At 45.9% G+C, this 12,868-nt stretch overlaps 2 protein-coding genes across 2 annotated transcripts in view; one reads left to right on the plus strand and one right to left on the minus strand.

Moving 5' to 3' along the window:
- Window positions 1–4,216: 4,216 nt before the first annotated feature.
- LOC142586241 (uncharacterized) lies at window positions 4,217–5,572 on the plus strand. Its single transcript, XM_075697491.1, has one exon. The coding sequence runs from the start codon at window positions 4,217–4,219 to the stop codon at window positions 5,570–5,572; it is 1,356 nt and encodes a 451-aa protein (XP_075553606.1).
- A 2,175-nt stretch (window positions 5,573–7,747) lies between these two features.
- Window positions 7,748–12,868, minus strand: part of LOC142584302 (postacrosomal sheath WW domain-binding protein-like) — a 14,898-nt gene continuing 9,777 nt past the window's right edge. Inside the window, exons 5-6 of the mRNA XM_075694447.1 lie at window positions 10,279–10,428; window positions 7,748–8,175 (exon numbers count right to left, since the gene is read on the minus strand). Coding sequence (XP_075550562.1) covers window positions 7,925–8,175; window positions 10,279–10,428 — 401 coding nt within the window. The 3' untranslated portion in view covers window positions 7,748–7,924. The remainder of the gene's footprint in view (window positions 8,176–10,278; window positions 10,429–12,868) is intronic.

A 12,868-nucleotide genomic window follows, 5' to 3' on the forward strand; every position in this document is an offset into this window, starting at 1 on the left:
TTTACGTGCCAAAACCACAATCTGATTAAGGCACGCCGTAATGGGAGACTCCGAAAACTTAGATCACCTAGGGTTCCTTAACGTGCACCTAAATCTAAGTACGTGAGTGTTTTCGCATTTCGCCCCCATCAAAATGCGGCCGCCGTGGCCGGGATTCGATCCCGCGACCTCGTGCTAAGCAGCCCAAGACGATAGCCACTAAGCAACCATGGAGGATCTTTACTAATATGTATGGGTGCAAAGGGAAGAGAAACGCAGGCAGGGAGGGCAAAAGATTAGGGGGCGCTGAACGAGATAATGAAATACGGAAGCAGGATATGGAGTCAAGTTACGCAAGACAGGAATAATCGACATCGCTGGAGGAGGTATTTGTCTGGCAGTGAGCATAAAACGGTATTACGATGACGATGACGATGATGATGAAACTCCGTTTGCACATAATGCTTTCATTGGCTGCATCTAACCACAGTGTCAGCCGCCAAGGGCAATAGGGGACTATGGATTATGTGTATATAGGCGATGTAAAAAGATAGAGGCCATGGTACTGCGTAATTTCGTGACTGGGTGCTTGTGAGAGCGATTGCACTGAAAATGGGTATATGCATGTTCAGCATCACCTCGACCGCAATCTACCCTGGCCTGTGCGCTGATCGTCTGTGGGGTGACGTACCTGATTTGGACCACGGTGAAGCCATCATCTTCGTTAACGGCACCCGCTCTATTCGAGGTGGATGAGGCTTCTGGTAAGCAGCCCCCTTTGGTTGTTAGCAGTTAAGTGTATAAATGTTGCTTCGCTGTCTGATGTATTGTTGGGCAGGGGAAATTGGAGGAAGGAAAAAAAAGAAAGTGATACAAGGAAAAGCAAAAAGACGTGGAGGTTAACCAGAGGCTGTCTCCGGTTTGCTACACTGTAACGGATAAGGAGAAAATGGGGCGAAAAATGAGACAAAATAATGAAATAATTGAAGCATTCGCGTGGGTGCTGCCAAACAGTCTGTCAAGGCGCGACGTGGTCACACACAGTGACAATGTCGCATACATACATATACTACGTCTCACCGTTGTAAATTCTTACCCACTCATTTGGTCGCATAATCTAGTCTCTTACATGTAACGCAGCTACGCGTTTAGAGTCGCTCGCACCGAGGTACGTGTACGTAGTATTGGGCACATAGGTATTGTAACGCGTCACAAGGCTTCAAAACTGTGTTTAAAATCATTAGTCAAAAGAGAACGAGAAGAAAACGGGTTAACCGAGGGGCCCGATTTTTATTAATCGTATCATGAGAAGCCAACAAAGAAAGACACCAAGGACAACCTTGGTGTCTTTGGTGTGTTGTTGTCCTTGGTGTGTTTGTTTGTTGGCTTCTCATGATACAGTCAAAAGAGAAGGCATTCGAAATACTATCACTCACAGATGATCTCCAAAGACGGTGTAATACTGAGTAAAAGAAAGCTTTGGCACCAAAACCGACCTCGACGGACCATACTGTCTACTACAGGTGAGACAAATCCCGATAAGAGAAGAATAATAACCTGCAGAAACTTAATTTAATTCAACCATCCATTAGTGTCATAAAATGTGCCGCGTGAAATAATTGCATGTGGAGTTCGCGACGGTTTCTGGCAAGCCTATGACCAATAAAAGAAGTGTCTTTGCTTTTCGAAACGAGTAAAAAGAAGATGAGGGAGGATGGGCGCTGCGGGAGAATCAGCAAGCTATATACTCACCCTTGCTAGCATTTTTGCTGAGCCGCCCTTTAGATATTTGATATGTCGGTCTCCTGGCACGGCGTCAGATGTGGTGTACGAAAGACTGTTTCATAATTTGGTTCGATTTCTGTGAACTTAAATGAGGCATGTGTGCTGCTTGTTTACTTACGATGCACGTGAAAACTGTACCAAATGCTCTACTCCTTGCTTGACGTGCCCCGGGCCACGCCAAGCTGCTTCAAGGCATTTTTTGTGTGCCGCGCATTTTCTCCTAGAGAAATAAAATGAATCTCGAATCTTAAATCTTGAGTATCCTTTCCCGAGCACGGTAGTGTTCGACAAAAGCTGAACAGCCGATCACTGTGTTAAATTTTTCTTACTGTAGTTGCTCACTGTGTTTGTCTTTCGCTGAATCGTGCAGTGTACTACGCGAAATTCACACCGCAAACTGCGCGATAAAATGGAGAGACGAGAGAGGAAGGAACGGAGGAGGAGGAGGAAATAACTTTATTGGGTCCTGAGGAACCCCCTCCCCACCCACTCAGGACCCAATAAACGCAAAAAAATTTTAAGTGCCATGTTTTTAAATCCATGTTGGTTTCCTGAACTTGACGCAGGTGTCAGTTAATTTAAGTTGACTGCTTCGAGTTTGATATTACGTTCAGTGTTTGTATTGGTACCACTCTCTCGCTCATGTTATAGTAAGGCCGATCCACGCGCGGTCTTTTGGTATCATCAGGTTGAAGTGACATGTGGTTGACCTTTCTGCTCAAAAAGGCTGACAAGATACGCAAATAATAATTATAAATTAAACATTTTTATAGACGGCTGGTTCCCTCCAGGTGGCGCAAGTGCAACCTGCCTTTATATTGGCGTCTTGGCACTCCATAAAGAAAAAGAAGAAAAAAAGAAGATTGGTAGTGTGCGCTCTGCCACCTCGTGTCTCCCCTTCTCCATGCACCTTCCGGTGCGCATTTCGCCCACTGCGCTAGAGAATTCAGTATTTACTTATTTATTTATTTATTTATTTATTTATTTATTTATTTATTTATTTATTTATTTATTTATTTATTTATTTATTTATTATCATACCCTGTGGGCCCAATAGGCATTACAGAGGGGTTGGGTACATGGTTTACAAAAAAAAAAAAGATATTCAAGCTTATAAGCACAAGGAAAAGATAAACAGAGTAACATCAGCAAAATAAAAAGAAAAAAAAACAGCAAAATTCGAGTCATTTTAAAAGATGATCTGTTACAGCGGTCTTGAATGATGATGCATCGGTTAAGGTGGTGATAGAAGAGGGAAGGCGGTTCCACTCAAAACAGGTTTTCGGCATAAAAGAATGCAGGAACATGTCAGTGCGACAAAGAGGAACAGCTACCTTATTGCTGTGATCGATACGGGAAGATAACTACACTGGCTGTGAAATGACTTGCTGATTCGATGAACGGTGATGGAAACACTTTGTGGAATAAACAAAGGCTCGTGATGTTGGGCCGAGTTTGAAAGTTGGGAAGGTTAAGTCACGATTTCATCTGCGAGACACTAGCGGTACGTGAATAGTTCGACATAATAAAACGGGCTGATCGATTCTGAAGGGATTCTATGGATTTTGTGTTTGTCTCAAATTGTCCCGTATTTCGCGCTGTTCCATTTGGAAGGTGTTACTCTTTAGACATCGTTGGCTGATGAGTTCATAGAGCATAGCGCCCAACGTTACGAGAGTATGCACGGCATACGAGAGAGACCGCGGTGGAGGGCTCTAGATTAATTTCGACAACGGGATCTTTTTGTACGCGTACCCTAACCAGTGACGTCACTGCACTTCTTCCCGGCAGTCAATGCGGCTGCTCGACGTGTCCCCCCAACTCCGTTCCCCTTTTCTCTTGCCACTACCTCCTATTTCTTAACGCGCATTCCGTACAATGAAAGTGAAATAATTCAAAAGGGCAACATATCTAAGCTTACACCGCGCACGCTGTGCGTCAGCACTTTTCTCCTTCAGTCCATTCTCTTCATCAGCCCATTCATCTGCCCTGGGCGCAGACGTTTACCGTATTGGGCTACGAGCCACGGACAATGCAAAGGCTCGAGCGGCGACCACAGCACAGCCGCCGCTCGTTTGTTAAGAAACTCGTTTTATTCTCAGAATGAAACGAGTTTCTTAACGCTCAGGTGCCGAGCCATCACAGCCAGTCGCTTAACAGCTCGTGATAGCACGGTGCGATTAATGCACGATTCGTGAAAGGTACAGGAAGTTAGTGAGGCATTTTATTCGACGCTTCGGACGAGCGTATGGAATGGTCACTTACAGTGAGGGTCCAAGATGCACACAACGTAAACAACCACGGAAATGTAATATGCGAAGAGAAATGCTTTACATCCGCATTGGAAGACACTCGGGATACAAAGTTTTTTTAGTGTCGTCAGAAACTTGGGGCGTCGGCCGAAACTCTGAGCTGCACCTTGTTTTTCTTCTCTCGCGCGTTTTCTCCAGAAATGATGTGTCCGAGCCAGAACGAGCGGCTTCTGACGAGGTACATAGACGACTGGGAAGGGCCTCTGATCCGGCGGCTGCAAAACACCAGTGACGAGGCAATTTCTCGAGCAGAATCGACGTCGTGGAGTGTTCTGCTGAAGGACAAGGTCCACGTCTTCTCGGCTTACCTGTCGAACGCTACTGTTTCGGGCATCCACGTCGTCGGCCTCGTGCGAAGAGACGTCAAGCTGGGCAACTCGTCCTCGTCGCGTACAGGCGCGATCGAATGCCTCGTTCGCACCGCCGACGGACAGTCGCTGCGAAGGCGCGTGCTCATGAAAGAAATGTCGGAAGAGTTCCCCCACGTGTTCCTCAGGACTCACCTGATCTGCCCTCTGCAAGACGTTGCTGAACTTCCGGAGCACGCGTCTATAACTCTCAGAGCCGTTGGGACACCCGAGACTGAACAAGTGCAGCTGCCGGTGCAGAAGCCACCTGCAGCAGCGCCCACCAAATGCAGCTCCGTGTGCGTGCGACCCGTTCACGGACGAACGATCAGGCTGTGGGAGGTCGTCGAGTTTGTGACTCACTACAGGATGATCGGCGCCGAGTCGTTCTTCTTCTACGACTTGAATATGAGTCAGTCCATGCTGCGGCTGGTGGGGCGACTGCAAGCCGAAGGCTGGGACGTCACACTGGTGCCCTTCAAGTTGACTATCCCGTACAACGACTCAAACGTCGGCTGGGGCCAGGCCGCGATGCTGTCGGACTGCGCGTTCCGGTCCCGCTTTAAGACGGAGTACTTCGTGAACGTCGACTTCGACGAACTCGTAGTCCCAAGCGGCAAGTACGGCGGCAACCTGTCGGCCTTAATCGAGAACGTCGAAAGTAGGCGGGGCGCGCGCAAAGTGGGCAGCCTTGTTCTGAGGAGCCGCACCTTTTGCTACGAGCACCAATTGAACCACGACTACGTTCGGCGGGGTGTGCTGCCGCTGCGGTCCAGGATCCTGAACACTCATTCGGGTGTAGTCAAGCACAACTTTACGCTCAAGTACATCGCTCGCGCTCGAGCTGTTTGCTCTGCGGCGATACATAGGATCACCGAGTTCTGTCGCGCATCCGAAGAAGCGGTCTACGTGGACAGCAACGAGTTAGTGATCAACCACTACCGCCGTTGCTGCGATTACGGGGTAGGAAAGGAAAAAAGCTGGGGAGTTGATCATCGACATCCCGGCTACCTCTACGTCGACGACAGCGCCAAAGCATTGGGCAGTAGCTTCGACGGCTTACTACCGTCAATAGCGAGCACTTGGCTGCGACACGAGCCCGAAGTCAAGGAGATCTCAGAGGCCGAGATAATAAATACCGAAGAGTAGTTAAGAAATATCGATGAAATCACAATCAAGTACAGCTCGTCAGCCAATAGGAATAAAAAGATGATGAAATACACAGAACAGTTTAAGATTTAACTAAACCATTATCGAAATGTGTATAACAGCTGTGTCTCACCAGTACTCACGTACGGGGCAGAAACCTGGAGGCTTACGAAAAGGGTTCTACTTAAATTGAGGACGACGCAACGAGCTATGGAAAGAAGAATGATGGGTGTAACGTTAAGGGATAAGAAAAGAGCAGATTGGGTGAGGGAACAAACGCGAGTTAATGACATCTTAGTCGAAATCAAGAAAAAGAAATGGGGCATGGGCAGGTCATGTAATGAGGAGGGAAGATAACCGATGGTAATTAAGGGTTACGGACTGGATTCCGAGGAAAGGGAAGCATAGCAGGGGGCGACAGAAAGTTAGGTGGGCGGATGAGATTAAGAAGTTTGCAGGGACAACATGGCCACAATTAGTACATAACCGGGGTAGTTGGAGAAGTATGGGAGACGCTTTTGCCCTGCAGTGGGCGTAACCAGGATGATGGTGATGATGATGATGATGATGATGATGAACTAAATTTATTTTCATCATCTGGTGATGTTAGTGACGATATTTTTGTGATTACTGTGACATACACTGATTGACTCGGTTAGAACCTTAGACAGAATCTTGGCCAAAGTTAGATGTATACATGACAGTTCTTGAGTAGTTGAGTGACATGAATTGGCGTGGCACTTCAAACCAAACTCTTTTAGCACGAACTGAGTGAACCATTTCTTGCCGGGTTTATAAGTGTCCCCACTGAAGTCTCCATCGATGTTCACAGGGGTAGTGTCATCACGGCTAATGCATGCAAAGTGCGTGGTCATCATATACACAGTGGATATCGCCATTCAGTTTTCAGTTTGTACGGCCCAGACATTCCCACAGTCTGTGGCGTTGTTCTCTCGCGAGTCAAAGGTGTATGGGTGCAGATACATTTTGGCCTTTGATTATATGGCAGCGCCTTCTGTTCGGGAGTCCATGTGCTTTTCACAAACGATTCCAGTATACCCATTGACTTGAAACAATGCACCTTTATTTATCTATTTAGTTCATTAATAATAATAATAATAATAATAATAATAATAATAATAATAATAATAATAATAATAATAATAATAATAATAATAATAATAATAATAATAATAATAATAATAATAATAATAATAATAATAATTATTATTATGAGGGGTCGAGTGCTTGGCTCCTGCTTCACCCTCACAGCGCATCGGCTTGGTATTGCATTATCTCCGGGATCAGCTCACGCGCACCTTTTTATTGTTGACGAACGTGCAGGAAAAGTACATGGAGCCCTAACCATATGCAGCTTCGGTGTAAAACTGCGCAGAAATAATCGACAATGACTGATAGTATAAGCGAATAGCCCGAACGAACGAACATGACGCGCTGCAAACGAGTGCGTAACAGCATTGCCTCCTCCTCCTCCTCCGAATGAGTGACGAATGAGTGACAATACGACCCGCCCCCTCTCCTACCCGCTCTTCACCGCTACGAGAGCACGCACTGTACTTCGAAATTTGCGGGCTATGTGTACGTTTATGGTTTTGTGAGCTAATTTCTAAGCTTTGAACGAGTCGCCTGCCGTTTGGACGCTTGCTTTCGTATGTGCATTTCGCCGTCACGACAAGGCGTGAAGCAAGACGAAGGCATGATCTGCCCACAGAAACATGCCACAATCATTCGTGTACTTAAATTTAGGTGCCCGTTGGAGAACACCAGGTTGTAAAAAATAACCCAGGGTATCCCACTATGGCGTGCCTCATAATCACATCGTGTTTCTGGCACGTACACCACAGAGTTTATTTACGGTAGTTCTTTTCTTTCTTTTCTTTATTTTAGTGTGCCGAGATCGCCACATTAACGCTCCGGCGTGCTAATTCATAACCTGTAATAAGGGTGACTTTTCCATTTGCTTTGGAAATTTCGAACCCTGTTTACTGGCAGGAAGCAGTGTTGTGCGTAATCACTTGCGTCAGCTAACAAGCGAAAGCATTAAAAATAAGAGTACAGGAAGAAAAAAAAAGAATGCTTGTTTATGTATCTAGCGTTGGATTTTATAGCAAATGAACAAACCAAATTTGCAGGTTTATTAACTTGCGACTTGGCATTTTTTTTTTGGCACAGCGAACATTTATGTATAGGCTTTCCTTAATGTAGCATGGAATGCTCAGGCATGTTGACGATTTTTCCATTCTCCGAATGCTTTATCTGAAGCCTGTGACAGAGTGTCCCTGCTAATTTCACTTGCGCACAAGTGGAGTCACGTAGCTCGCAGTCGTAGAATCAGTCTCGTGACTCCTTGCTCGAAGAGCCCTGGGATCCTTGTGCCGGGGCCTGCGCACCGGGCGCTTCATCTGCTTCCTTGCCACTTTGCTCAGGATGACTCGCAGAACTCTTGATTCCCGGCGGTGGGGGCTGTGCTGAGCGCTTAAATTCCTCGGTGACTGAAGGAGGAGCGTACGATGTACTTGTCGGATCGCGCGGGTAAAGGCCAGGATACGGAGGAGGCACATTGGACGCGAACACTGTGTTCGCTGCAACAGATGCCGAAACACCAAAATGAAACCATCAGGAGCAACCGGGTCGCATATTAATTCAATGTGCCGCATTTCGCACAACACTATATTTTGAAGCATCAGCCGTTTTTCATGCACTGTAAAACTGTTTCCAGTGCATGAAACTTTCGCGACTTCCCCTTTTGCATTACTGGGAAGCTGTCCACGCACTCGGTTGCAGAGGAAATCTGTCGATAGCTGCGCCGTGCGTTTGAACTGTCGCCAACGCCTCCAGCCAGACGAACCGTGCCAAGTCGAAATCGAGACAAGTCAGAATCTTCAAGGAATGGCTTCGCACCTTGTGCTTTCAACAGGTGGAGGACAGTTCGTCTGGCTGGAGGTGTTGGCGATGCTTCAAACGCACACAGCAGTTATCGACAGATTTCCCTCTGGAACCGAGTGCGTGGACGGCTTCCCAAGATGGCAAAAAGTGAAGTCGGTGGTGTTCCGGTCACCCATTAAGACAGCGCAACTGTTCCTGCTCAAGTGGAAGCACTGCGGCAGCACGGTCCTAAATACAGTCTGGTCCCTTCAGTGGACAAGACTGATTGGCTCACGGCTGTGCAACGAATAGCTGACAAGGCACCGCCAGAAGAGAAAGAGACGCGCATCCTTGAAGGTGCTGGTCCCCTTCGTGTTGCTCCTTTGTTCAAGTCTCGTGTGTTCCTTGCGGTAACTTCCCAAATCGTAAACATTCGGTTACTAACTAAACTAACTAAATTAAGAAGCATGGTGTCGCGCCCTCACAGGCAAACATAAACGAACCTCAGTAGATGACCGCGGACACTTGATATGAAAACGTGAGGAAGGGCGGCAGCAGCAGCGAGCGAATTGGCTTTCGTGTTGCCTCTCGCTTCAACGCGAATTAGGTGGCGAGACCACAGGGCTTACGAAGCTATCAGCCCTCGGCGCACCTAGGCAGTGTACTTATCACAGATTGCTTTCAAGATACTGTCCACGCGGCCGCGCTCAGCCGCGCCAATGTAGAACGCCTTAACGTTTGTGAACAATAACAATTGCATAAATATGGAGCTATGTGGTATCACACTGTGCTTTGGGAGGAACATGCTGGAGAAATTTTGAAGTTGCAGGTGCATCAAGTGCACCGCAGAACATCTCTGAAGTGTCGCCAGAGCCTTTGAGATGGTCCTTCGAACAGTGTAAGCGCTCGTCCGTGTCTCTTCCTGTGTCTCCTGTTTGGCGCTTTAGTACTTCAGTAAGATGCACCAACTAGCCCAACAAAAAGTTCTGCTGGTATACATAAGTTTGAGAATCGCGTCTGTGCGCAAATGGCGAGATATATCTGCTTGAAGAAGTGCTAACATATACAGTTCGCCATCTACATTTTGAATAAGGTATTGCAAATAGCTTTCAATGTCCACAAGTGTTATTTGCAATCATTAATTGGGAATAGAAGCACGTTAAAGGACACTGGCATGATAGCTGGGCTCAGAGCGGCATGCACAGGCCGTGAGGACGGTAAAAGAGAGGTGCGAAAAAGTTGCACGGGAACTGAAAATGACGTTTTCTTTTTTGGCGTCATGGCGCTCCCGTATAGCAAAGAGCAGGCAGGACGTAGCAGGCGCAGCTGGCATTTGGGTTGTGATTCTGCAAGGTCCCCAAAGTTTGCAGTCATTTTTTTTTTCATATGACTTATAACGGTTCATTGTCTCGATAATATCACCTTGTTCCTATGGTAACTTCGTGTGTAATTTCGAAACCATCTAGAGTAACGGATATTAACAATGGCACCGAGATTCTGTTTCAGTGGTACGTCATACAGTTGGTACAAGGTCTGGTAGCGACTCCTTCAGATGTCATAACGCACTTGAAACGTTGCTGTGTTTCAAGGCCGTTTCCGTGAAATTAATGACAAAAATATTTCAATGTTAAATTTGACGCGATTGACACGTTTACGCTAACATATACGTAGAATGAAAACGGTCATTTTAGGAAGGGCTGTGTGCTCTTTAATTGAACGCACCGTCGCTACGTGTGCTCGCCCCTGCGTTTTCTATGTGGGTCTACGCTAACTGCTGCGCGATCCTCGTGCTTGCAGGGCGTCGCGTTAGGCCTTCTCACCTGGCGGGGCTTGTGGAAACAGATGGGAAGGGAGGACGAAGCCGTAGTTGGCATTTCCTGCGGGCATGTAGACATCAGGGGCGAGCAGCTGGAATGGTCCCATAGGCAGCTGAGTCGGCGGTGCCGCAACTTGAGCTCCCTGTTGCGATGCTGGTCGCAGGGTTGAAAAACGATGCTGACATTAGTCGTCCGAGTCCTAACAGTTTTCAGCAAAGCACGACTTCAGATTAAGTTTGTTACGGTGAGTGCCTATCTAGGGTTCCGTTTGGTTTACCGAATGTGCGTAATAACTAGAAAAAAAAAGCTTTTTTTTTTTTACGGTGAAGCTGTTAGTGCAGCTAGAACCCCTCAAACACCTTATGTGCCTGTTTTCACGGTTTTCTTAGAAAGCTCTTATCACTCACGGATATATATATTGTGGAAATGCTGAAGATATTACAGGTTAATACGCAGGGACATGTTGAGAGAGAGCGATGAGAATGAGAGAAAGGCAGGGAGGTTAACCAGGGTTAAAGCCTCCGGTTTTGCTACCTTGCACTAAGGGAAGGAAAAAGGGAAGTAAAGATGGAAAGAAGAGCGGGGACAAAAGGAAAGGCATGAAAAAAAGGAGGGACGGGATGAGATCTTTATATTCTTTCTAATACAGGGACATTTTGAAGTGTATGCGTTAATTAGGGACTAAATGAACATGGGGTAAATCCCCGTTTTCGGCCTCCTTGGAAGCGGTATCTGAAACGTTTACAAAGCCTCTCTACTGCTCTGGGAGGACCAAAGACGGCAGGAATTTTTTATGAAATAATAAAGGCCTGCTATAGGTGATTGTTAACTTTCAACCTTATTTCTCATTTTCTCCCCGTTTCTTACAGAGAAACAATAAGAACCAAATGGAAGGGCAAGGAAACAGCCGCTTGACCTGATTCTAGACCGTTTCTTTGGCAAAGAGTTAAGCAAATACAAAAAAGAAACTAAATTGCATAGGTGCAAAAGATAAAAGAAACTAAATTGCATAGGTGCAAAAGATATCATCATCTACACATGTGTAAAATATATATTCAAGAAAGCTAAAAGGAGCTTCATGCACAATCAATAAACAAATGTAGATATATGCGCTAATGGTAACGCTTGGCAACGCTATACAAGTATTTTTTTTTCTAGCATATTGGTATTATCCAGCTGTATACGTAAACAAATGTTGGACGAAAGGAATAATAGAAAGGTTTGAAGCATGGTTGCCCGAATTGCAAATCTCAATCTTAATAAAAGTGACCTTTATTTATTAAATATGTTTTCAGTGTCATCATTGTAATACGAGAAGCAGTGCGAGAAGCAGATAACGTCTACCGAAAGTGTGAAGTGCGTAGATTAATTATATGCTTTGAAAATAATTACTCAATTCCCGCCTTCTTCAAAATAATAAGCATGCGGTACATAAGGAATGTGCTCGGTTCCTTCCGGTCTGTTCGGTGAACCATGCCCGGCACGTTGTATATATTTCGTTGAAATGGGAAGCACGTTCGACAAACGTCCATTCTGTGTAGGTAATTGCAGACTTTGCAGAAATTTACTAAATGAAGCATTTCAGAGTGCCATACGGCCGTCATCCGCAACGTTTCTCAGAGTCATAAACTAACTATACACGACACCGAGTTCACGTTCGGTGAAAATTGTGGACATGTTAAGTGTATTCCAGCGAAACTTCATCGTTTATGGCCTAATTAGGAGCATTGTAACTAATTACGCAATTCTCGTTCATTACTTATTTTCATTCGTGACACTAAATTCTTAGTAGGCTTTCCCGGTGTCCTCGGCAAGTTGAATCAGGCACCTTGCCTATATTTCGCGAATATGAGGATCACGTTATCGGTTATGTTTACCCGCCGTGGTTGCTCAGTGGCTATGGTGCTAGGTTGCTGAGCACGACGTCGCGGGATCGAATCCCGGCCACGGCGGCCGCATTCCGATGGGGGCGAAATGCGAAAACACCCGTATACTTAGATTTAGGTGCACGTTAAAGAACCCCAGGTGGTCGAAATTTCCGGAGTCCTCCACTACAGCGTGCCTCATAATCAGAAAGTGGTTTTGGCGCGTAAAAACCCCATTAATAATTATCGGTCATGTTTAATTAAAGATCAAGGTATGTGAATTAAGTGCACCCTTCGGAATAAATTACGTATGCGAGTGCTCCACGCCGTTATGAGTGCATTTTGCGAGTGCTGTAAAATTTAGCACGCTGCCCTGGCAGCACTATACAAGTGCCCGCAATGCTAGACTAAGTGAACATGGGTGGGACATAAATAGCTAATGATCTCGCGATGTACTCTATGTGCGGGTGTGCTACTGCCTCTGCGAAAAATTCTCAACAAGTGCTCGAAGGCGTTATATGCACGCAATGTTTCAAACTGGCGAGTCGTATGCGGGCAGGGTTTTAAAAGATGTGATTTGTTTGCAAGCGAGTGAAATTATTATTGCAACTACCCGAAAGAAGAAGCTTAGCTGGCAATCGCGTTATGATTACGCAAGGTCGCACAAGTTTACTATTCTTTTTCTTTTTGCTAGTTCTACATTAAGATATAGAAAACAGAGGCACCTT

Source organism: Dermacentor variabilis, chromosome 6, assembly GCF_050947875.1.
Source record: "Dermacentor variabilis isolate Ectoservices chromosome 6, ASM5094787v1, whole genome shotgun sequence".
Taxonomy (NCBI): Eukaryota; Metazoa; Arthropoda; class Arachnida; order Ixodida; family Ixodidae; genus Dermacentor; species Dermacentor variabilis.

What these genes read in the sequence shown, in the direction of transcription:
- LOC142586241 (XM_075697491.1), top strand. Translation starts at nt 4,217, where the DNA reads ATGATGTGTCCGAGCCAGAACGAGCGGCTTCTGACGAGGTACATAGAC.